At 42.2% G+C, this 25,349-nt stretch overlaps 1 protein-coding gene across 1 annotated transcript; it reads right to left on the bottom strand.

Moving 5' to 3' along the window:
• Window positions 1–7,019: 7,019 nt before the first annotated feature.
• Window positions 7,020–8,268, bottom strand: LOC134209416 (nematocyst expressed protein 6-like). The gene is made up of 3 exons (XM_062685407.1): window positions 7,947–8,268; window positions 7,433–7,884; window positions 7,020–7,370 (listed from the first exon to the last, which is right to left on the bottom strand). The coding sequence occupies exons 1-3, from the start codon at window positions 8,266–8,268 to the stop codon at window positions 7,134–7,136; spliced, it is 1,011 nt and encodes a 336-aa protein (XP_062541391.1). The 3' UTR covers window positions 7,020–7,133.
• Between the last annotated feature and the right edge of the window lie 17,081 nt (window positions 8,269–25,349).

The following is a 25,349-nucleotide window of genomic DNA, read 5'->3' as shown; positions in this document are numbered from 1 at the left end:
TGTGTCCAACTGGGTTGATAGGAAGCACTTCCACCTAACACAGGTGTTGTCTGAACATGGCTGCTTTAAGAAATTCCTACACAGGTTTGGCTTCGCAGATTCTGCGGAGTGTCCTGAATGTAGGTGAGGTAGAATCGGCAGAGCATGTGATGTTCGCATGCCCGCGATTCGAGGTAGAACGCAATACCATGCTGCTTATTAGTGGTATGGATACAACCCCGGACAACCTCGTCGAGAGGATGTGCCGGGAAGAAGCTATATGGAATGCGGTGAACACAGCATCTCAACAGATTATGTCGAAACTGCAGCGGTGGTGGCGTCTTGAACAAAACCAACGAGTGCAGTAGGGGCACCTGTGATGCAGTGAACACTTTGCTCACCCCGAACACCAACATGTCGCGGGTGGGCTGCGGGGACCTCAGTATGTAGATATAGAGGTCATTGCGGTTCACGCGCGGTGGTTGTTGTCGGGGTGCTCGTCTCCAACGTGAGATTATGATACGGACCGTTAGGCTACTATCATAGCTTGCGATCGACGGGTGGTGAGGTAGCCACCCTTGAAGTCGATGTTGTGTGTATTGACGTCAAGTGCGTTAGCATAGGCGTGAGCGTTCTCAATAGTCCCCCCCCTGATGTATTGCTTAATTGCGGGCCGGGAGTACGGACTGGCGAAAGGGTTTTGGTTTTAGTGGGTCGGGTAAGAGTTACATGACATACCCATCCCCACACTACCTGAGTACTTCCTCAGGTGTCTGGTTGCAGATTTCCGTTTACCCTTGCTCAAGAAAAAAAAAAAAAAAAAAGTGGACGGCTCGACAAGCGACAACACGCTTTTCGTGCTGGACGTGGCACCGATACGTACTTTGCCGAACTTGAAAGGTCGCTGTCTACTACCGACGAGCACTGCCTGATAGCATCTCTGGATATTTCGGAAGCGTACGACACCACCTGGCGACACGGTATCTTGCGAACTCTTAAGTCTTGGCGAATACGTGGTCGGATGCTGAATCTATTGCAACGTTTCCTGTTGGAATGTACCTTCCAGGTGTCCATAGGAGCACATATGTCTCAAGAGTACCTTTTAGAGAACGGAGTACCTCAGGGTTTTGTCCTATCCGTGACGCTGTTTCTTATTGCGATGCAGCCCATATTCCGCGTGCTGCCCGCTGGAGTCGAAATCCTTCTGTACGCGGATGACATCCTCTTGGTGGTGCGTAGAGCAAAAGGGGAAGGTTTACACCGCAGATTGCAGACCGCCGTCAAAGCTGTGGATAAATGGGCGAAGAGCGTGGGGTTCTCCATATCTGCGACCAAATCGCAGACGTTCTACTGTAGTCCCAACGCGCGCCGAGAGCCGGCGAAAGAGATCACCATCGATCGAACCCCTGTTCCGAAGACCAACCGTCTAAGGATCTTAGATATCACTCTGGACCGAACGCTTACGTTTAAGCCGCACTGTAAAGTGGTGAAAAAATCGTGCGACTCACGATTGCAAATCTTCCAAATGATCGGAGTAAAGCTTCCACGTGGCAACCGAGCAACCCTGCTGCAAGTAGGCTAGGCGCTAGTCACTGCGAAGTTGATGTATAGAGTTGGACTAGTGAGCCGAGGAGGACCGGAGACCCTACAGACCCTCGCTCCAGCATACAACAATATGGTACGCTACGCTTCCGGAGCGTTTGTGACCAGTCCGATTAATTCCATCGTGGCTGAAGCCGGCACTCTTCCATTTGGATTACTTGCCACACAGTCGATAGCGCGTACGGCCATCGGAATTATGGCTAAAAGTCGCAACAACAGCACCCTTCCGTTGATCCGCCGGGCATCAGACCGTCTTTACGAATATACGGGTACAGTACTTCCCACTTTCGGAGACGAGCCAGCCTCGGGCTGAAAGTCTCTTTAATAAAGACACAAAAAAAAATACTTCCCACTGTCGACCAGCAAGCAAGGCAGAGTGATCGTGTCTGGCACGCACGAAGACCATCGATAGTGTGGGATGTGAAAAACTGCGTTCGAGCCGGTGCCCCGCCGGAAAGTGCTATACCAGTCGTCCAACAATTGCTCTCGACAAGATTTCTTAGGTCGACTGTGATCTACACTGATGGCTCAAAATCTGATGACGCGGTAGGAGCCGCATTCCACATGACGGGCCTTGCAGATTCCTTCAGCCTTCCGCAAGCATGCAGTGTCTTCTCTGCGGAGGCGTATGCAATCAAGAGAGCGGTTTCGACCCCGAATATCAGTGGTGAGATGGTGGTCCTTACAGAACAGGCAGCTGTTGGCATTAGAGTCCGGGACATCAAAACACCCGTGGATACAGGAGATAGAAAATCTGGTGTGCATCAAACTCGTCCGATTTTGCTGGATACCGGGACACGCCGGCATTAGTGGAAATACCAAGGCCGACCGACTAGCAAACGAGGCTCGAAGACAGCCCGCAATAGATGTACCCATTCCTGGCGAAGACGCTTTGAGAGCGGTGAAGCAGCCGATACGATGGTGCTGGAACCATTAGTGGCACGATTCTCGAGACGTGAAACTGAGAGAAATTAAGGACGATACGCTCAGGTGGAAAGATCAGATTAGTCCAGCAGACCAGCGTGCGTTGACCCGACATAGAATTGGCCATACGAGGCTGACTCATACGTTCTTACTGAAGAATCAATTTGCGAGTGCTGCGGAACCATCATCAACGTGCGGCATGTTATCCTCCATTGTCGAAAGTATGAGCAGCAGCGACGGGACAACGACATCAACACAACTAGTCTCAGAGCTGTCCTGGGTAATGCCGATGAAACGACAAAGAAACTGTTGCTGTTCCTGCAGCAAACAAACCTATCCAAACAGCTGTAAACGGTCGATCGAACTACACAAAGCCTTTCCCCAGTGCCAGCTGTTGCCGGTGTATCTGGAAACAATGGTGTAGCAGTTTCGGCAACAGCTGGCACTGGGGGGCACTGGCGTCCCACAGGTCACCAACCGCAACCGTATTCTCACCTGGAGAAGGACTTTTACCGAAGCAATATTACACAAAGCGCATCCACAGTGCTGGCTGTTTTCCAACCAGAAAGGAAGCCTTCGGTTGGTACCACCAGAAAATGTCCGTCACCTGACCAACACGGATCATAGGATAGAGCTCCGACTCGGTCGCCAGAATAGGCACCAGTAGAAAAGATTAAGAAGAAGAAAGAGAGAACAAGATAAAGAGATGAGAAGAATGCACCCTTCTGGTGTAACGTGTCGTAAATACACAAACAACAACAACAATCCTGGCGTACTGCTTCAGCTTTCATAGTGTACTTAAATTAGGAAATTGCCAATAAAGAAATCAAGATATGAGCAATAAATAAATAGAAAATTTCCACAAATCACGCAAAAATTCCATTGAAAATTTTCCACAAAACAAAAATAAATGAGCACTTTTTACTTAAAAAAAAACAATTTTTAAAGAAGAAGAATTTTCCAAAAAGAAATCAAAATGTTCCACAAAAGAAAATACAAAATATCCATAAGTAATTCAATATTAGCAATAAACAATTACAAAATTTTCCACACAATAAATATTTTCTTTTCATAATTTTCAATAAAATAATCGATAAAGAGCTATGAAAAATTATGAATATATAAAAAAGCAATAAAATTGATAACATTTTCCATAAACTTTAAACGCTTTTAAAGAAGTGGTCATCTATGAACAAATGCTCAGAAAGTTTCATATTTTTAATTGCTCTTTTTTATTTTTTCGTGGAAAGTTTTTATTTTTTTGTGGGAAAAAATATTTATTTTGTGGAAAATTTTGTGTTTGTTTATTGCTAATATTGAATTATTTGTGGAAATTTTGTATTTGCTCCGTGAAACATTTTGAATTCTTCTTTTATAATTGAAATTTTTGCTAATTTATTTTTGTTACGTCTTCGACGTGCTGATGACTAGTCCAACCCGTTTAGCTTCGCTTTTCAGTCTGATGTAGGCTTCCTCTACGTGCTGACCTACGTGCCATAATATCAATGTCGTTGGCGGACTTCGTGAAAATCGTACCACTCGTGTCAATTCCTACGCTTCCTATTACTCCCTCCAAAGCGATGTTGAATAGCAGATACGAAAGACCATCACCTTACCGTAACCCTTTGCGCGTTTCGAAGGGACTCGAGAATGCCTCTTAAACTCGCATTACGTCCATCACCCGATCCATAGTCGTCTTAGTCAACCGTATCAGTTTATCCGGAAATCCGTTTCCTTATATTAGCTGCTTTGAAGTCGATAAATAGATGACGTGTTTGCACGTTTTAGTCGCGATATTTCAGCAATACCTGACGTAAGGCGAATACCTGGTCTGTCGTAGAGCGTTCACCCATAAATCCCGCGTGGTACTGCCTCTCGAACTCTCTTGTGATTGGTGATAGTCGGTGGCATAAAATTTGGAAGCGTACCTTGCAGGCGGCGTTCAGCAATGTGATCGCCCTTTTTGTAGATGGGACACACGACACCTTCCATCCACTCCTGCGGCAGAACCTAATCCTCCCAAACCTTGGTAATTACCCAGTGCAGCGCTCTAGCCAGTGCCTCACCACCCTATTCAAACACTCTCCTGGTAGTTGGTCAACTCCAGGGGCTTTGCTCTTCCTGGAATTCCTGGAGATGGATTTCACGCGTGCTCCCAGGTTCATTACCATACCACCACCGTTGTCTGCCACATCGTCATTCAGGTGCTCTTCGAAGTGCTGCCACCACCTTTGGAATAGAAGCAAATATTAAATGAATAGAAATATTTTACCTTTGCCACCAGGAGGATTAAGGAAATTGAGTCAAATGCTAGTTTTCACGGCAAAATTCATATCAAAAGCCAATTTTTGATATGGCAGATTGTAAGATTCAATTCAATTTCATTGAATCGTTGGTTGGCAATAGTTGCGCTTCTGAAGTTGTTGTATTTAAGGTCACTCCTGACGGAATCCAAGTTTAAAAGTGCTCGCGTTTTCGGGGGCACACCACTCGAAGCAACGTACAACTGTCATTTTTATTATTTCACGCATGCTGCGACGCAGCAAAGCTAATTTAACAAAAATGACAGTTGTGTGCCGCCTCTGGATGCCGTTAGGAGTGACCTTAATGCTGTATGGTGGATTAATCAAGTTTTTTCAGTTCCGGAAAAAAGCTATGCTATGCTCAGAATATGAACAAATGAATGTAAAAAGTGTGTAAGGTACACTGGGGGAAGTGGAAAAGCAAAAATCGATAGTGCATGTTTGAATTAGTGTAAAACCAGTTTAAATGATCTAAATGCGTTCAATCAAAATGGGCTATCAAAAACAGTCATTTTTACACCAACTGTGTGCAAATTTATACCATTTTGGTCGCTTGAAATTTATGGAAATAGATTTTAAAATTAGGAGTTGTTTTTCCACTTAGCCTAGTGGGATGGGGTAAGTGGAAAACCCATGTTACCTTGGCCTTCAATAGTGATGAGTAGTTACATATAACTCAAATCAATACGATAATTGCTCTGAGTATCTTTTGTGGAATAATTTCATTACCTTAATAGAATAGATCCTCAAGGAATTCTCGTAATAGCTAGGGAAAGGCTGGTTTTGCCTTCTCGAACACTAAGTGTACTTAAATCCTATATGTTCGCCCCAAAGATGAACTTTTTAAAGGAAAAATGGGACTTACGGGGTTATAACTAAACAACTTAATTTAACGAATTGAGATGATGTCTGTATGTGCGTATTTGTATGTATGTGTGTGCGCAAAGCATGTACATAGTTATCAGTTATTCTTAACCAATTTGTTCGCAAAAAAAAAGCATTCAACGGCGAAACTTGTTATGAATAAAAATTAATGTGAATTATAGAATATATTTACCTATCAGTGCTTTTTTTTAACTTTCTTATACATTTTTTTCATATGTAAAACATGTGAAAGGTATCAATACCGATAGGTGGATTAATCAGGCATTTTCTCATTTATATTAGTCCAGTCACCACTGGAATCACAATGATAACAAATATTAAGATTCACAGCTATCAAAATAAACCCTGGAGGAAAGAAACAAATTGCATAATTAGAACGTTATCCACTTCCCCCGCAGTGTTCGATACCTGGGGTAAGTGTAAAATCTTTGAATTATTTGCTTTCTTGGTACAAACCACTACCAATTGAATGGGATTAGTTTAATTGTATTATAATGGTCACCTGTGATATAAATTCACTGGAAAAAGGGACAATTGGTGCAAAAAAGGATTAATTTTATGAATGCAAAAATCAACTTTTCGCGAAACCTAAAATTACAGTTCAAGCGTTAACCGTGTTAGTGTATGTATTATACAAATTTAAACATAGTATTAGTTTGAGCATCAAAGTATATTCTTGCATAATGTTATGATGTGGTCAAAATTGTAAAGTATGTACAATTCCAATTTTTTTTTTTTTTTTTACACTTACCCCTTTTTTTCACTTCCCCCAGCATACCTTATATTTTATGTTACATTTTCTATTGCACGATAAACATAAAGTCGATATTTGCATCGACTTTAAACTCACCTTTATAATTACGCCAGCAGCTGTCTGCATCATGAACCGAATCTACCGTTTGCAGCCTTAGACCCAAGACATTGTTTAATCAATATTGCATACATAACAAAGCGCGAAAGCAGAACTTCTCCCAAAACCTCAAGACATACAAAACCTTCATCCTCGCATTAAACCAGTTTCTGAATTCTTATCTGCATAGTGGAGAACAACAGCCATAACACCCTAAATGGTAAGAGCTCTGCGGCAAACCAAACCCACTGCTTGCTTCAGCGAAAACCGTGTTTCGATTCGCAAACCGCAACCAAATTAAAGGGACTACTTGCAAGAAATGCGTGCCCCTGTTCCTTATTCCAACTCAACGAAGCCAGCACGGGAAAGCAGACACGGTGCTGATGGGATTTATTCGACGCCCCAAGCGAACCAGACAATGGAATTAATGAGATTACTTTTTGCGGCCGATTCGGAACAGAATGGAGCTGTTCGCATGTGTGGAAAATTTTATTGGTTTAATTACGATCCAGTCAAAGCCCACCGGGTTCACCGACGGCCCATGTTGCGATCCCCATGCGGCTGGCATGGCTCACGGTTCAAGCATAGGATCAATCGTCGTAGTGCAAATCTCCAATGGACGCGTATTGGGGTGGGTAATCCTTTGGCGGTCTTGGCCGCTCGGGTACTTGGTCCTTCCCATCATCCAGCGGGATTGGAAGGGAAAATGGCTTTCGAACGGCAATGTCCCATTTTGTTCCATTACAGTACATATAGTTGATGCGGATTAAGTCGTTGTATGAGAAGCCTGTTTTGTTACCAAAGTCTTGTTCGGGATCCCATGGTTTCTAGAATGGAAGTAAACTTTATTATCAACCGAAATTATGCTGTGAAGGGTCAATTAGGTCACCAGATTAACCATCACAGCTTCATCGGGTCCACCGGCTGCCGCATATCGAGAGTACATCATCACGCTCCCGTAGTCGAATTCGGTGCCATAAACTTCTGATTCTTCGGACTTTTTAACCTCAAAGTTCTTCGAAACCATGGACCAACCAATCGTGGCACTTTCGTTGACCCAGATGTACTCATTCCGATCCGGTCGAATAAACTCGTGATGAAAGCCGACTGAATGCATCAGCTCGTGAACAACCATTCCTGGTCCTTGCGAGAAGCATGGTGACTGCAGATTCACACGATTCCATTGATTGTTCGTATATCGCCCAGTGTAGGACCAACAACCCGAGGCATCATTCTTCAATGTGACATAGTACGGTTCATTGGTGCGTGGAACGAATCGGATACAGGTCTGTGTGTTGAACTGCCATATTGCGTGATTTATCAGAAATATCTCCAACTCAGCTATCGAAGCAAATAAATAGATTGAGAGCATTTTAAAATAGCAATTCTTCAAAAACACTCACTGAAGTCTGCTCCAAAAACGTACGGTACGATCGCTTTTGGCCATAATCGCACCTCGAAGGTAGATGTGGGAAGCGAATTGGCGGCCTGTTTGGTTTCCGGTTCCATCACGTCGAAGCTCTTCAGTCCCACCTGGCACCCGAATGGATCGCCAATGGCACCCTTTGCGTGCCATTCTTCTACACACTTCGCATTTTTTCGATCTCGTGCAATGTTGGGATCAACGGTTTTCACTACAGTGGTTTTACGTTGACCGACGACTGTGTAAATTTGGGTGCCAAAAACAACAACCAAGCAGAAAACTTTGAACCACATCGCACGCATTTTAAATTCGAACTGATTGAATGTGCTACTCAAGCTGGCTCTATAACTGAGATCACTGTTTTGAATTGACGTTGGTGAAAGCCGCACCACACTTGCGTAAATATTGTACGGAATTTAGTTTGATAAGTAGCTATTTGCCATTCTGGTAAATACGTACTGAGCTTGATTCATAAAAATAGTGAATATGGAAAACAAAAAGCAGCTTCTGAAGCTGAAAGTTCCATGCCAAAACGATTTTTTAACAGAATCAATTCGAAGTTAACATTGAACATATCCCATCCTATTAATTTCTCTCCAAAGCTATAGTGAATTCCTCGTAAATAACTTTTGTTTTTGATCGTAAAAGAAAAATGAAAATCATTTCATACCAATTCATACGTAATTTATTGTAGCATACAGTCAAACCTCCATGAGTCGATGTTGAAGGGACCGTCGACTCATGGAAATATCGAGATGTGGAATAGAAAATACTTGGGAAGCTGTTTGAAGGGACCATCACAGTAACCCAGAAAATATTTTTTAATACGGCATAATTTGCTTCCATGATATCGAGTCATAGAACATCGACTCATGGAGGTTTGACTGTATTTGGATAAAAAGATAGAAACATTATTTCGCAAAAAACTCCTTCGTAATGTGTGCCCTAGTAACATTTTTGTTTTATGATGGTTTTATAACACTCTTGTAGAGTAAATTATGGTCTTCGAGAGCGTTATAAAACTTAAAATGTTACTTAGGTGTGCTTACTCGAGAATTTTCGATGTAGCTAGTTGAAAATGAACTTAAAGATCCAATAAGAAAGCGGTGATTCACTAGTAAAATGCGAGTGAATCCAGATTCACATCATAGTAAGAAAAACAAATAAAAATTAGATACTATGCAGATGTGAAAAATAAAAGATGCACATAAGAAAAAAAAAGATTTTATTATTCATTCGCGAGTTATTCACAAATTTTCAACGACGCGAGAAACCCAGCCGTTCCTTTATCAAAAATTTAATACATTGAAGAATTTTTTGAAATCATATCAAACTCATTTCAAAACAAATGAGAGTCAATCATTAACAAATTACGAATCGCCATCGGGGATTCGAGCAGAATCCCTTCGTGATTTGAGCAGAAACCCTTCGGCTATTCGAACAGAGCCTTTTAGAGGAGTCAAGCAGAATCCCTTCGGGGATTCGAGCAGAATCCCTTCGGGGATTCGAACAGAATCCCCTTCGGGATTCGAGCAGAATCCCCTTCGGGATTCGAGCAGAATCCCCTTCGGGATTCGAGCAGAATCCCCTTCGGGATTCGAGCAGAATCCCCTTCGGGATTCGAGCAGAATCCCCTTCGGGATTCGAGCAGAATCCCCTTCGGGATTCGAGCAGAGTCTCGTTCTGGGTTGGAGCAGAATCATGATCGGGATTGGAGCAGAATCCCGGGGATCGAGCAGAATCCCCTTCGGGATTCGAGCAGAATCCCCTTCGGGATTCGAGCAGAATCCCCTTCGGGATTCGAGCAGAATCCCCTTCGGGATTCGAGCAGAATCCCCTTCGGGATTCGAGCAGAATCCCCTTCGGGATTCGAGCAGAATCCCCTTCGGGATTCGAGCAGAATCCCCTTCGGGATTCGAGCAGAATCCCTTCGGGATTCGAGCAGAATCCCTTCGGGGATTCGAGCAGAATCCCTTCGGGGATTCGAGCAGAATCCCTTCGGGGATTCGAGCAGAATCCCTTCGGGGATTCGAGCAGAATCCCTTCGGGGATTCGAGCAGAATCCCTCGGGGATTCGAGCAGAATGTTCGAATCTGAGATTCTGTCTGAATCCTCGAAGGATTCTGTCTGAACTCGAAGGAGTTCGAATCCCCGAAGGGATTCTGTTTCGAACTCGAAGGATTCTGTTTGAACTCGAAGGGATTCTGTTCGAATCCCCGAAGGATTCTGTTCGAATCCCCGAAGGGATTCTGTTTGAATCCCCTGAAGGGATTCTGTTCGAATCCCCGAAGGATTCTGTTCGAACTCGAAGGGATTCTGTTCGAACTCGAAGGATTCTGTTCGAATCCCCGAAGGATTCTGCCCGAACCCCGAAGGGATTCTGTTCGAATCCCCGAAGGATTCTGTTCGAACTCCGAAGGGATTCTGTTCGAACCCGAAGGGATTCTGTCTGAATCCCCGAAGGATTCTGTCTGTTCGAATCCCGAAGGGATTCTGTTCGAACTCCGAAGGATTCTGTTCCAATCCCGAAGGGATTCTGTCTGAATCCCCAGGATTCTGTTCGAACCCCGAAGGATTCTGTTCGAACTCCCCGAAGGATTCTGTTCCAATCCCCGAAGGATTCTGTTTCAGATCCCCGAAGGGATTCTGTTCGAACTCCGAAGGGATTCTGTTCGAATCCCCGAAGGATTCTGTTCAGATCCCCGAAGGATTCTGTTCGAACTCTGAAGGATTCTGTTCGAATCCCGAAGGATTCTGTTCGAATCCCAGAGGATTCTGTTCGAATCCCCGAAGGGATTTTGTTCGAATCCCCGAAGGGATTCTGTTCAGATCCCCGAAGGATTCTGTTCGAATCCCGAAGGGATTCTGTTCAGATCCCGAGTTCTGTTCGAATCCCGAAGGATTCTGTTCGAATCCCCGAAGGGATTCTGTTCGAATCCCAGAGGGATTCTGTTCAGATCCCCGAAGGATTCTGTTCGAATCCCCGAAGGGATTCTGTTCGAATCCCCGAAGGATTCTGTTCGAATCCCCGAAGGATTCTGTTCGAATCCCCGAAGGGATTCTGTTCGAATCCCGAAGGGATTCTGTTCGAATCCCGAGAGGATTCTGTTCGAATCCCGAAGGATTCTGTTCGAATCCCCGAAGGATTCTGTTCGAATCCCCGAAGGATTCTGTTCAGATCCCCGAAGGGATTCTGTTCGAATCCCTGAAGCGATTCTGTTCGAATCCCCGAAGGATTCTGTTCGAATCCCCGAAGGATTCTGTTCGAATCCCAGAGGATTCTGTTCCGAATCCCCGAAGGATTCTGTTCGAATCCCCGAAGGTTCTGTTCAGATCCCAGAGGATTCTGTTCAGATCCCCGAAGGGATTCTGTTCGAATCCCCGAAGGATTCTGTTCGAATCCCCGAAGGGATTCTGTTCGAACTCGAAGGATTCTGTTCGAATCCCCGAAGGGATTCTGTTCGAATCCCCGAAGGATTCTGTTCGAATCCCCGAAGGATTCTGTTCGAATCCCCGAGGTTCTGTTCAGATCCCCGAAGGGATTCTGTTCGAATCCCCGAAGGGATTCTGTTCGAATCCCCGAAGGGATTCTGTCTGAATCCCGAAGGATTCTGTTCGAATCCCCGAAGGATTCTGTTCGAATCCCCGAAGGATTCTGTTCAGATCCCGAAGGGATTCTGTTCGAATCCCGAAGGATTCTGTTCGAATCCCCGAAGGATTCTGTTCGAATCCCCGAAGGATTCTGTTCGAATCCCCGAAGGGATTCTGTTCGAATCCCCAGAGGATTCTGTCTCGAATCCCCGAAGGGATTCTGTTCAGATCCCCGAGAGGGATTCTGTTCGAATCCCGAAGGGATTCTGTTCGAATCCCCGAAGGATTCTGTTCAGATCCCCGAAGGATTCTGTTCGAATCCCGAAGGGATTCTGTTCGAATCCCCGAAGGGATTCTGTTCGAATCCCCGAAGGATTCTGTTCGAATCCCCGAAGGCATTCTGTTCGAATCCCCGAAGGCATTCTGTTCGAATCCCCGAAGGATTCTGTTCGAATCCCGAAGGGATTCTGTTCGAATCCCCGAAGGGATTCTGTTCGAATCCCCGAAGGATTCTGTTCGAATCCCGAAGGATTCTGTTCGAATCCCCGAAGGATTCTGCTCGAATCCGAAGGATTCTGTTCGAATCCCCGAAGGATTCTGCTCGAATCCCCGAAGGATTCTGTTCGAATCCCCGAAGGATTCTGCTCGAATCCCGAAGGGATTCTGTTCGAATCCCGAAGGGATTCTGTTCGATCCCAGAAGGATTCTGTTCGAATCCCCGAAGGGATTCTGTTCGAATCCCCGAAGGATTCTGTTCGAATCCCCGAAGGATTCTGTTCGAATCCCGAAGGATTCTGTTCGAATCCCGAGAAGTTCTGTTCAGATCCCCGAAGGATTCTGTTCGAATCCCCGAAGGGATTCTGTTCGAATCCCCGAAGGATTCTGTTCGAATCCCCGAAGGATTCTGTTCGAATCCCCGGAAGGATTCTGTTCGAATCCCCGAAGGATTCTGTTCGAATCCCCGAAGGTTCTGTTCGAATCCCAGAGGGATTCTGTTCAGATCCCGAAGGGATTCTGTTCGAATCCCCGAAGGATTCTGTTCGAATCCCCGAAGGATTCTGTTCGAATCCCCGAAGGGATTCTGTTCGAATCCCCGAAGGATTCTGTTCGAATCCCCGAAGGATTCTGTTCGAATCCCCGAAGGATTCTGTTCGAATCCCCGAAGGATTCTGTTCGAATCCCGAAGGGATTCTGTTCTGAATCCCCGAAGGGATTCTGTTCGAATCCCGAAGGATTCTGTTCGAATCCCCGAAGGATTCTGTTCGAATCCCCGAAGGGATTCTGTTCGAATCCCGAAGGGATTCTGTCTGTTCGAATCCCCGAAGGGATTCTGTTCGAATCCCGAAGGATTCTGTTCGAATCCCCGAAGGATTCTGTTCGAATCCCCGAAGGGATTCTGTTCGAATCCCGAAGGATTCTGTTCGAATCCCCGAAGGATTCTGTTCGAATCCCCGAAGGATTCTGTTCGAATCCCCGAAGGGATTCTGTTCGAATCCCCGAAGGATTCTGTTCGAATCTGAAGGATTCTGTTCGAATCCCGAAGGGATTCTGTTCGAATCCCCGAAGGGATTCTGTTCGAACTCCCGAAGGGATTCTGTTCGAATCCCCGAAGGGATTCTGTTCGAATCCCCGAAGGATTCTGTTCGAATCCCCGAAGGATTCTGTTCGAATCTGAGAGGATTCTGTTCGAATCCCCGAAGGGATTCTGTTCAGATCCCCGAAGGATTCTGTTCGAATCCCCGAAGGATTCTGTTCGAATCCCGAAGGGATTCTGTTCGAATCCCCTGAAGGATTCTGTTCGAATCCCCGAAGGGATTCTGTTCGAATCTGAAGGGATTCTGTTCGAATCCCCGAAGGGATTCTGTTCGAACTCGAAGGGATTCTGTTCGAATCCCGAAGGATTCTGTTCGAATCCCCGAAGGATTCTGTCTGAATCCCCGAAGGATTCTGTTCGAACTCGAAGGGATTCTGTTCGAATCCCCGAAGGGATTCTGTTCAGATCCCAGAAGGATTCTGTTCGAATCCCCGAAGGATTCTGTTCAGATCCCCGAAGGATTCTGTTCGAATCCCCGAAGGGATTCTGTTCGAATCCCCGAAGGGATTCTGTTCGAATCCCCGAAGGGATTCTGTTCGAATCCCCGAAGGATTCTGTTCGAATCCCCGAAGGATTCTGTTCGAATCCCGAAGGATTCTGTTCGAACCCGAAGGATTCTGTCTGAATCCCCGAAGGGATTCTGTTCGAATCCCCGAAGGGATTCTGTCTGAATCCCGAAGGATTCTGTTCGAACTCGAAGGATTCTGTTCGAACTCGAAGGGATTCTGTTCAGATCCCGAAGGATTCTGTTCGAATCCCAGAGGATTCTGTTCGAATCCCCGAAGGGATTCTGTTCAGATCCCGAAGGATTCTGTCTGAATCCCGAAGGGATTCTGTCTGAACTCCGAAGGATTCTGTTCGAATCCCCGAAGGATTCTGTTCGAATCCCCGAAGGGATTCTGTTCGAATCCCCGAAGGATTCTGTTCGAATCAGATCTGTTCGAATCCCCGAAGGATTCTGTTCAGATCCCGAAGGTTCTGTTCGAATCCCCAGAGGTTCTGTTCGAATCCCCGAAGGATTCTGTTCGAATCTGATTCTGTTCGAATCCCCGAAGGTTCTGTTCGAATCCCCGAAGGAATCGAACAGAATCCTTCGGGGATCGAACAGAATCCTTCGGGGATTCGAACAGAATCTCTTCGGGATTCGAACAGAATCCTTCGGGGATTCGAACAGAATCCTTCAGATTCGAGCAGAATCCCTTCGGGGATTCGAGCAAAATCCCTTCGGGGATTCGAACAGAATCCCTTCGGGGATTCGAACAGAATCCCTTCGGGGATTCGAACAGAATCCCTTCGGGGATTCGAACAGAATCCCTTCGGGGATTCGGAGTTTTGACTAGAATCTCTTCCTTGATTCAATCGGAGATTCCAGCAGCATCTCTTCTAGGATTCGACCAGAATTGATCCGCAGATCTGTTAGGGATTTGTCCACAATCCCTACGTTGATTTAACTAGATTCCTTGTTCTGGCTATCATACTCAGTACGCGTCCATAGTCCGGGAAATCGGAGAGTCCTTCCAAATCTTGTTTCAAACGGAGTATTCTAACAAGATGAACATAGCTATGTGGAAGCGTAAGTTTTTTTGTCATTCAATTTTTGTTGAGGTGACTTTTAATTTTGAACTAGTTCGCCACCTGTTGGGAAGCGTAAGTGTCCAAGCATGTTTGAGTGGCATCCAGAAGAAGAGGTCTTAGATGGTGGTGAATGGTACTCCAAACAGTGGAAAATATACGTTGTTTCGAATTCTACCAAGCCTTTCAACTTCTTGCCTAATGAATAAATAGTCAATGAGTATTTTCGAGTTGTGCTAAAGTTAATTTGTGCTATTGTTGTTCGAGCCCGTCGATATTTGCCCCACACATCCCAATAAATGCTTACGATTGAAACATGTATAGATAAATCAACCATTTAGGATCTTTATAACTTTGCTCCAATAAGGAACTTTTAAATGTGACGGATACTGGAAATATTAAAGCTTCCTCTTCAAATTATGCTGCTTACTCATCCTTTATTCGCAGAACGAAATTCCCAATTGTCTAGATGAAATGTTTGTTAGCTTTCAATTCGGCACGACGTTCACGTTATCTAAACTTTGTCCCATGCTGGACGAGTGCAAATCAACCCGATTACAAATGCAGGTCAGCCCAGGTCCGATCCCTTTCACCTCGAAACGACATCGTTGTTCATTGGAACGGATATTGCCATTCAATCAGCGGAAACCTGCCTACTTTTGACAGCAACACGTCAAACCATTGCCGACTGTAAACAGAACCGACAGGGGTGACATAAAAGGTATTTACATAACAAATCCTTCGACTGAACCCAGTCTTGAGGTTGTCATGCTTCACTGATAACCTAATCAGGATGTGTCAATAGAACGTCCCTGTGGCGTCCGTTCGGTGTCCACCGTTGAATAAGGCTAGGTTTGTGTCAGATCCGTAGCCAAGGAACGACTCGAATGGCTGTCAAACTAAGGCGAAAGGAAACGTCACAACCTGTGCGGTTTAATCAAAATTTAAATAATTCACAATCGTCATATTTCGCCTGCACTTCCCTTCCACGAGTTCTCTGCGGTCGGGAGGGAGGAGAAAAATGTCCGATTTGGACTTTACCCGGAACAAAGTATTCCCCGTTGAATTCCCGGTTCTTGGAGTGAAACGTCTTGAAGATGGATGAACCGGTACTGCCGAGGGGTTGAGCGATTGCCTTTGTTTCTTCGTTTGAAACGCTGCTCGTCAGAGGAAATGCGCGCTTTTTGGTTTCGAAGCGACACCGACGGAATGGCAGTCATTCATGGTCTGCTGTCGGACGGATTATTAGGTGGAGAAATAAATTTGAATATTTGATAACTTCCCTTTGGAACTGGGCCTCAACACGAGTGCTTTATTCGTCACCTGATGGTGGACCTCGAAAGGGGGAATTCCGTACAGGCTACGAGTGAATTTCTTTTGAGCCGGAAGGTGCCTTTAAAGATGCTCCCGCAGTTGAAAAGGGTGAGAGAGAAGATTTTCATTAGACTTATCAATGGAAATGAGATTTGACTGATGAAGTCGTTCGGTGGTGTGGGTTAGGAATAGTAAAGTGCCTTTAATGATCCTGTTTCCTGTTAGTAGTTGATATTGAGGGATTGAGTCAAATTCAAGGGCAGAAATTCAATTTAAATAGGGAGATTAGGCTTTTCTTTCTCTTCGACGAAAAAACGAAACCTTTAACTATTTTCGTCGATCCACGGCAACGACACCGAAGGCTACAGAGAAAGGGTTAATCACATTACTGACTTTTCCACTGACTGGTAGTGTCTTATCCGTTGACTCGACTCGTTCACCCACAACACATCCTCCTCACTGGGGAAACATTATCCAAGCAGAAACCGGAAGCTGGGTGTCTGCGAGCTTGTTATTCCACACGATGCTCGTCGGTTGCTTGCCGAAAAAGAGCTCTACACTTATTATGTATGTAAATTAGATGTAAATATCTTCCCTATTAGAATGAAGGATGCCCACAGCGTCCCATCAGCAACAGCGTTAGACGGTGAATATAAGATTTTTTCCCGGTTTAAAGACCGTGATGGCTTCTGTAAAAGAGATGTGCATTTCTTGAGGCGCATTAAAAAATTGAGAAATGTTTCTTAACTACACGTTGCACTAAATAATATGCATATTTAATTACAGTCATGTCTTGTGAACTGAATAATTTAACTGCTACCGCATTGCCAACTATCATCCATAGACCATAATTAACCGCATTTGACAACTTTAGTTTTAGAATCCATTCATCGATCGTAAAATATACAGCTGGGTGGTTTACAAGAGCGATGAAATTTTAGTAGCAACAGGTAAAAGAGGGTGTTAAACTTCTAACTGACTGATAATCTACTGTTTCACACGCACATATAAGTGAAACTGATGGATAGCTCAAACTATTACCTTTTTATAACCCTATTTAATGATGCTCCACCCTTAGATGATAGATAATACTAATTGGAAGATTAACGGTGCTGTTCATGGTTTGATCGTGATGTGGACTGTGCTGACTAACAGTTCTGTTTAATTATAGAGCCTGTGATATGTGCTATAAAAAGTTATTGGTAAATATTTTCAAATTGAAATAAAGCTTACCTACTTTCATTTTGCTTAATATTTCGAACGTAGCTCATATACCCGAACATTCCGTTTTAAACGAGATATTTATCGTACCATTCATTTAGATGGTTCGTTAATTAGATTGTAACACTTATTCTTCAAGCTAAAATCTTCTGAGTTTTAACTCAGGATCGGAATATGTATCATTCATCAGTAACATTATGGTTTCATTGAAGTAATGTAGAGCAAATAATAGTTTTTCAAACCTTCATAAAACCAAAAATATTACTTGCTTTGAATCATTTTCGGGATTTAAGTCCTAAAAGGTACGTTAAAAATATTTATTCATATTATATTGTAGATCCAGTTGAAAATCGAACTGAGCTCTCGCGACAACCGCATTTTCTCCCATTTCCGAATGTCGCAACTGCATCGCGAGTGGTGCGCATAATAGCGCACGGCTATAGCATAGATGCGCACTACTCGCGATGCAGTTGCGACATCCGGAAATGGGAGAAAATACGGTTGTCGCGAGAGCTCAGTTCGGTTTTCAACTAGATCTACAATATGACAGGCATAATATAACAGCGATAGTTCCGCCAAGTTGCCTAATAACTAGGCTGGCCAGATCATTTCAGTGAAAAAATGGGACCAACGCGCTTGCAAAACGGGACATGTCAAAAACCCTTGTGATAAAATTCAAGAGCTGTGGAAATTTCAAAATTATGGGCTTAATTTTTATTTTCCGTGTCTGAATTTAGAATGATTGTATTAAGTTAGTTGTGAAAAAAAAACTAAACTACAAATATTTCACTCTTCAAAGGAACGCCGACAAAAAACACGAAGAAAACATAAGAAAATTACGCAACTCTTATCTATTTAAAAAAATTGGGAATTTTGAAATTTTATCTTAATTTACTCTTTGACATGCATTAAAGATTTTATTATTGACTTAAAAACTTTCCCAATTCTGAACAATTGGCCGGATTTAGTCATTAGGAGGCAAAACATTAAATTTTAAGAAAAAATGCCAATAGAAAAATGAGAATAGGGTGGGATTATTGATTTCCCGTGCCCAATCCCTTTTTCATGAATATAAGTGGGAAAAAAAATCTTAGGATAAGAATAATAAGAACCTCAACAATGAAATAATGCTAATAAAATGTAATTTTATTAATGTTCTTGAATAGAGACTAAATGTCAAATCTAATCATTTCACAGTCCTTTTTGATCAAAATTGATTTAAATGACGCTAGAAGTTGCCTCACACCTCGGGAATCTTGTCCATTGATTTTGTTCCCATGTGCTTCCAAAACCAAAGTGACTCATGTTATTTCGTCGCGAAAGATACAAAAAAATCCTGAGTAATTTATGGTCTGATTTTGTTTTGAATTGGGCCGTATCTCTAATTTTTCATAACGGAATCCCATAAATCTCGTCCATACTCTCGTGTTTTCTTAACACTATCATCCTTATTTGCTATGTTACGCTTTTAGTTATTAATACATTTCAATTGCCTCTGGCAGTTAGGATATTTCCTCTGGTTGAATTAAACCATGTAGGAATTACAATGTTTTCTACTTAAACTAAACTTAACCTAATTTATACTAAGGGTACAAGGAGCTAATCGTTGCAATAGAAGATTGCAACGATTTTTGTCTGAAATTGGAAATTATTTTGTTGGACATTTGTTGCAATGTCTCAATATTAGAAATTCTATGAAGTTCATTGGTACTATACCACGGAGGCAACTTCAGAATCATTTTCAAAATTTTATTTTGAATCCTCTGAAGTGCCTTTTTTCTGGTATTGCAGCAACTAGTCCATATTGGCACAGCATACAACATGGCTGGTCTAAAATTTGTTTTGTAAATCAAAAGTTTGTTCTTAAGACAAAGTTTTGACTTTATGTTTATAAGTGGATATAGACACTTAATATATCTGTTACATTTGGCTTGAATGCCTTCAATGTGACTTTAAAAAGTTAATTTTTGATCTGCAGAAGTCCTAAATATTTAGCTTCGCTAAACCAATTAACTGGAACCCCAGTCATAGTGACAATATGTAGGAAAATTATTGGCTGAGTTTTGGAAGCATTCGGGGAAATTTTCCATTTTTGCAAGTAAGTGGAGAAAATATCCAAACTTTTTTGCAATCTACTTCAAATGACACGAAGGCTTCGCCCTTTGGCTGAGAGACCTGTGTCATCTGCAAACAAAGATTTTTGACAACCTGGTGGTAAATCAGGTAAGTCAGAAGTAAAAATGTTATACAATATGGGCCCCAGTATGCTGCCTTGGGGAACACCAGCTCTTACAGGTAATCTATCAGATTTAGAATTCTGATAGTTTACCTGCAGAGAGCGATCTGATAAATAATTTTGGATCAGTTTAATAATGTACAGACGAAAATTAAAATTCATCAATTTTACAATCAAACCTTCATGCCAAACACTGTCAAATGCTTTCTCTATATCAAGAAGAGCAACCCCAGTCGAATATCCTTCAGATTTGTTGATCCGAATTAAGTTCGTAACTCTTAATAACTGATGAGTGGTTGAATGCCCATGGCGAAAACCAAATTGCTCATCAGCAAAAACAGAATTGTCATCAATATGAACCATCATTCTATTTAAAATAATCTTTTCAAACAGTTTGCTTATTGAAGAAAGCAAACTGATTGGGCGATAACTAGAAGCCTCAGCTGGATTTTTGTCCGGCTTCAAAATTGGAACAACTTTGGCGTTTTTCCATTTATCTGGAAAGTATGCCAATTGAAAACATTTGTTAAATAAATTAACCAAAAAGGATAAAGAGCTCTCAGGAAGTTTTTTGATAAGTATGTAGGAAATACCATCATCACCCCGGGCTTTCATATTTCTAAATTTTCTAGTAAAAGATCTCACTTTCAAATTAGTTCGCAACGAAGGGTCAAAAACATTCTCTTGATTGAGAATGTCTTCGAAGCTCCGTGTAACCTGATCCTCAATTGGACTAGTGAGACCTAGACTAAAATTATGGGCACTCTCGAACTGCTGAGCAAGTTTTTGAGCCTTTTCGCCATTTGTTAATAAAATTTTATTTCCCTCTTTAAGCGCTGGAATTGGCTTTTGAGGTTTTTAAAGAATTTTCGTTAATTTCCAAAAGGGTTTCGAACTGGGATCCAACTTCGAGACATTATTCTCAAAGTTGGTATTTCTCAGAATAGCGAAACGTTTTTAAATTTCATTTTGCAAATCTCGCCAAATAACTTTCAACGCGGGATCGCAAGTTCTTTGGTATTGCCTTCTTTTCACATTTTTAAGACGGATCAGTAGCTGAAGATCGTCGTCAATAATAATGGAGTTGAATTTAATTTCACATTTAGGAATTGCAATGCCTCTGGCTTCGACAATTAAATTTGTCAAAGATACGAGCGCATTGTCAATATCACTTTTGGTATCCAAAGGAATACCAACGTCAAAATTCCTATCGATATACGTTTTATATAAATCCCAATCAGCCCTATGATAATTAAACGTAGAGCTGATTGGATTATAAATGGCTTCTTGTGAGATGTCAAATGTCACAGGAAGGTGATCAGAGTCAAAGTCAGCATGAGTTACCAATTGGCCACACAGCTGACTTGAATCCGTTAAAACTAAATCAATTGTAGAAGGATTTCGACTGGAAGATACAATTATTTAGATCCATTAAAACGGAGTCCGATAACATTTTTTTGTGTGTACTTTATACCAACCTGAACAGCTTCAGGTATGGTATTTGCTTTGAGCATTGCATCAATCATGTGATGTAGTTGTTCAGTTAAAAAATCAAAATCGGAAGCAGACATGCTACCTGAATCGGCAACATGATCGTTATTTTCCGTTGGGACATGGGTATAAACCTCATTTTGAGAAGAGAAATTTTGTCTACCAGCAGCGATGTTTGCATACGTAGGTACATTGGAAAAATTGGAATTTACTGAAGTGCTTGCTACCCGTTGACGAGCGGCAAAATTTGTTTGTGAATTGTGGTGGATATGAATTGCTCGACCGGTAACTGGTTTCGAAATTTGAGCGTTTGAAAAATTTCTACCCGTCGAATCTGGGATCCGATTGGAATTTTCCCTCATCAATCTTGCACGGGAATTCAAAACTTTTTTGCGTGAAGGGCATTCCCAGAAATTGGATTTATGATTGCCCCCACAATTTGCGCACTTAAATTTATTGGAATCTTCTCTCACAGGACATGCGTCCTTGGCGTGAGAGGTTCCACCACAAATCATGCATTTAGCATCCATGTGGCAATGTTGTGTTCCGTAACCCCACTTTTGACACTTACGGCACTGAGTGAGGTTTTGAAAATTTTCCCCAGGCCTGCATGAATGTTCCCATGTAACAAGACATGGACATGGGACATAAGCCTTTTCCAAACTTTTCATATTATTTAGTTCACTTTTGTTAAAATGAACTAAATAAAATTCTTGAGAAATGCCCCTCTGGGAAGTACCAGAGCGAGATTTCTTTTTCATCTTAATTACTTGGACTGGCGCAAATCCAAGTAATTGAGAAATTGCAATTTTAATCTCATCCAGTGATTTATCATCACTGGGGAGACCTTTCAAGACGACTTTGAACAGTCGCTCAGTTTTGTCGTCGTATGTGAAGAATTTATGGCGCTTCTCAGTTAAGGTCACTCCTGACGGAATCCAAGATTAAAAGTGCTCGCGTTTTCGGGGGCACACCACTCGATTCAGAGGCGGCGCACAACTGTCATTTTTGTTGATTTAGCTTTGCTGCGTCGCAGCATGCGTGAAGTAATAAAAATGACAGTTGTGCGTTGCTTCCGTATCGAGTGGTGTGCCCCCGAAAACGCGAGCCCTTTTAATCTTGGATTCCGTCAGGAGTGACCCTAAATACTCCGAAGACGTTTGCGACCGTCAAAGGAGCCCGGCAAAACGCGGCAGTCACCCTTCCTAGCAATTTGAAATAAAACCTTGATCCCCTAAAGGTTACTCAAGATTTCATTCCGAAAGCCAGAAAACTCGGCAACAGATACCACAATTGGCGGAATCCGTTGTTTCTTCGCATGAATCGAATCACCTGGGCTAGAGGTAGATTCGATTTTCTCAAATTCGTCGTTAATCAAATCGAACTGATTGCTCAGCTTCCCAGTTTCCTTCTATTTTTTCCGCGCTTGGGCAGGACGGTCTTGAAACCTTTGAAGGAAGTGGAGAATTCAGAGACTCCCCCTCTTGTTTTTATTAATGCTCATTGCTGAGCGTGGAGACGTGACCTTCTAAGAGGTTTTTTCCCAGAACGGTGTCCTTGCAGGATTACCACCGCTTGCCGGAATTTTACTTCCGCAAACGGGTCCAACGTAAAACGAAGGCACGGGTCCTTGCAAAGATCTTAACGGGATCAGTGGGTACAAATAGCGCTAAGAAGCACCGTTGAAATTAAAATAGCTTCGGGTAGTATTAAAAACTTCCTTCCGCAAAGAGAGAAAGAACCGCACAGCACGAAAGCACGATGCGGTCTGATTGCATTACTCATTAGTTATCTTGATCTAGGCTCGTATATTCAAGCACTACGGGGCTGGGTGCCTAAAAATATAGATATCACTACAACGTGTGGATGATCCGAAACAATTATGTATAGGGGTACCAATCCGGGAACAATTTGACATCCGTAGTACGATGTCACTGTGACAAAATCATATAGGGTTTCTTACCCCATTCCCGGCCTAACATGCATGCGACTGTATTATTTAATTGATATTTATGACAGGAAGCAACTTTTCCTAAATTTCGTGTGCCGTGCAATACTGCAATACTACTGTTCACTTCTGCTTAAAAATAGCTTTTCTTGGTAACCATCGTTTGAAAAAGCTTTTATTTGATTTAAATTAACGAGGTCCAGCACTAATTTCAGTCATAGCGATTTCATTTCAGGTCCACTTCCAAACCGGTTCCCGGCCTAAGCAAAATTTCGCTCAATCTCTCAACATCTTACTCTCATTCTCTCTCGGGACGGTAGAAAATGCGACGTAAACAAAAATAAGCACGTTCAACGCCGACATGATGCCAGATGGTATTATTTATAATAATTGTTATTTGGTTGAAAAGATATATTCACTCATCCAAATTACTTCCAAACGCTTAAAAACTATATTTTTGTCACTTTTTGAAATCGAGAGAATTACAAATAACATGATACGATCAACTAATTAGATAGTTTTCTTATGGACGTTGAAGGATTTTGTTCATACTAAAAATACTCCTGGCCTTCTGGCAGCACGGTGCGGCTAGAAGTTCTTAGGCCGAGGTGAATTTTTGTTCGGTTTGAGGATACATTTTTAAATGTATTCTAATATGTTTATATTAGATCTAGTGAAACAAACAAATAGAAAAGATTAAAGTGCGTGAGTTTGGAATTATTGTGTGGTGATTAACAGCTTCAAGCAATGTTTGTATCGAGGACTGTGACGATTTTCAGGTAGGTGTTTATATGAAAATACCGTTTTGCAAAAGTGGAAAGATTCACTCCGGCTCAGTGGTGTAGCAACGGAGAGTGATTGTTCGGAATGCACATTTTTATTTTCTATAATTGGACCAATTAGGAGTGAAATAAATGGTTGAAAAATATTGAGTATTGTGCGAAATAAATGGGAGACTTTTTAAAAATTATCAACCATAAACCTACGGCTTCCAAAAAGTGTAAATCCTTAGTTTTCTGTGCAGCGAGCCGGGAACCGGGTCCATAGGCCCAAGTAGTGATTTACCCTACCACAATACCGTGACAAAATCATTCAAACTAGAATTAATACTAGGAAAGAGGTGGTAGCTGATGATCCTAAGATGACCGACTAAAGGTTGTATGAGCGATTGCCAATACAAATCAAATGGCGGAAATTCATAAGGATTTCGCAGATAGAATATGTCATGTGAAGTATTAATGGGTGAACTGGGCTGGAAATATAGAGGAGGAAATTAACGTTATTGGATAAATGGGCACGAAAGATGTCGCTTTTTAAAATAGCTTATAAAAATCTAATTCAAAATGGGTGATTTATCCTTATCATTTTTAATTTAAAGTAAACCCCCGCGGAATATTTCTGTAGTTAATCCGATTGTCAAATCCATACAAATGAATTAAAATAAACCCACAGCCATTTGAAAACAGACAGGATAATATTTTTAAACTATAGTGTTTGTAATTTATATTCTGGAAAAATCTGAACTAGCCGGACTAACGAAAGGCTTTCTTTGAGGTTAAAGCCCTCTTACATCTCGAGAAATATTTCCGCCGGATGTTGGTCCCGCGTATTTTAAATTGTACCAGGATTATGATTTTCCATGCCCAATTTCGAATAATTCGTGCCCAATATCGCATAATATGTAAAAACACGCGGGAAAAAATTCGGGAACCAAATTCCCTAGGTGTGGGGTTACCTTAACATGAAATTTTGAGTTGGAAATTTTCTCTACTTCACTCAGGCAAAAAGATGTAGCAGATGAAATTATCGTACCGAGGGTTAATTTAAGAATATGCACTGAAAATTTTCCGCAGGTAACAAACCCGTTTGTTTTTATCATGCCATCAAGATGCCAGATGGTATTATTCATAATCATTTTTATTTGGTTGAGAAGATATATTTACTCATCCAAATTTCTTCCAAATACTTAAAAACAATATTTATTCACCTTTTAAAATCGAGAGAATTATAAATAACATGATAGCGTCAACGTATTAGACAATTTTCCTATTAACGATGAAGGATCATTCTCATAATCCTAGCCTTTTGGCAGCACGGTGCGGCTAGAAGTTCTTGGACCGAGGTGAACTTTTGTTCGGTTTGAGAATACATTTTGAAATGTATTCTAACATGTTTAAATAAGTTCTAGTGAAACGAACAAATAAAAATAATTGAAGTGCGTGTGTATAGAATTATGGTGTGGTGATTAACAGCTTCAAGCAATGGTTGTATCGAGCACTGTGACGATTTTCAGGTAGGTGTTTATTCGATGATACCATTTTGTAAAAGTGGAAAGAATCACTCCGGCTCAGTGGTTTGGCATCGGAGAGCGAAATTTTGAATTCTTCATTTTTATTTTCTACAATTGGATCAATTA

This window comes from Armigeres subalbatus, chromosome 1, assembly GCF_024139115.2.
Source record: "Armigeres subalbatus isolate Guangzhou_Male chromosome 1, GZ_Asu_2, whole genome shotgun sequence".
Classification (NCBI taxonomy): domain Eukaryota; kingdom Metazoa; phylum Arthropoda; class Insecta; order Diptera; family Culicidae; genus Armigeres; species Armigeres subalbatus.
The sequence above is the reverse complement of the archived record's forward strand: the minus strand, read 5'-3'. Positions and strand labels throughout refer to the sequence as shown.

Coding starts and splice junctions, on each gene's coding strand:
- LOC134209416 (XM_062685407.1), bottom strand. CDS start 8,268: ATGCGTGCGATGTGGTTCAAAGTTTTCTGCTTGGTTGTTGTTTTTGGC. Junction 7,885..7,946: donor CGTTTTTGGAGCAGACTTCA/GTGAGTGTTTTT, acceptor TTGCTTCGATAG/CTGAGTTGGAGATATTTCTG. Junction 7,371..7,432: donor AAGCTGTGATGGTTAATCTG/GTGACCTAATTG, acceptor CTTCCATTCTAG/AAACCATGGGATCCCGAACA.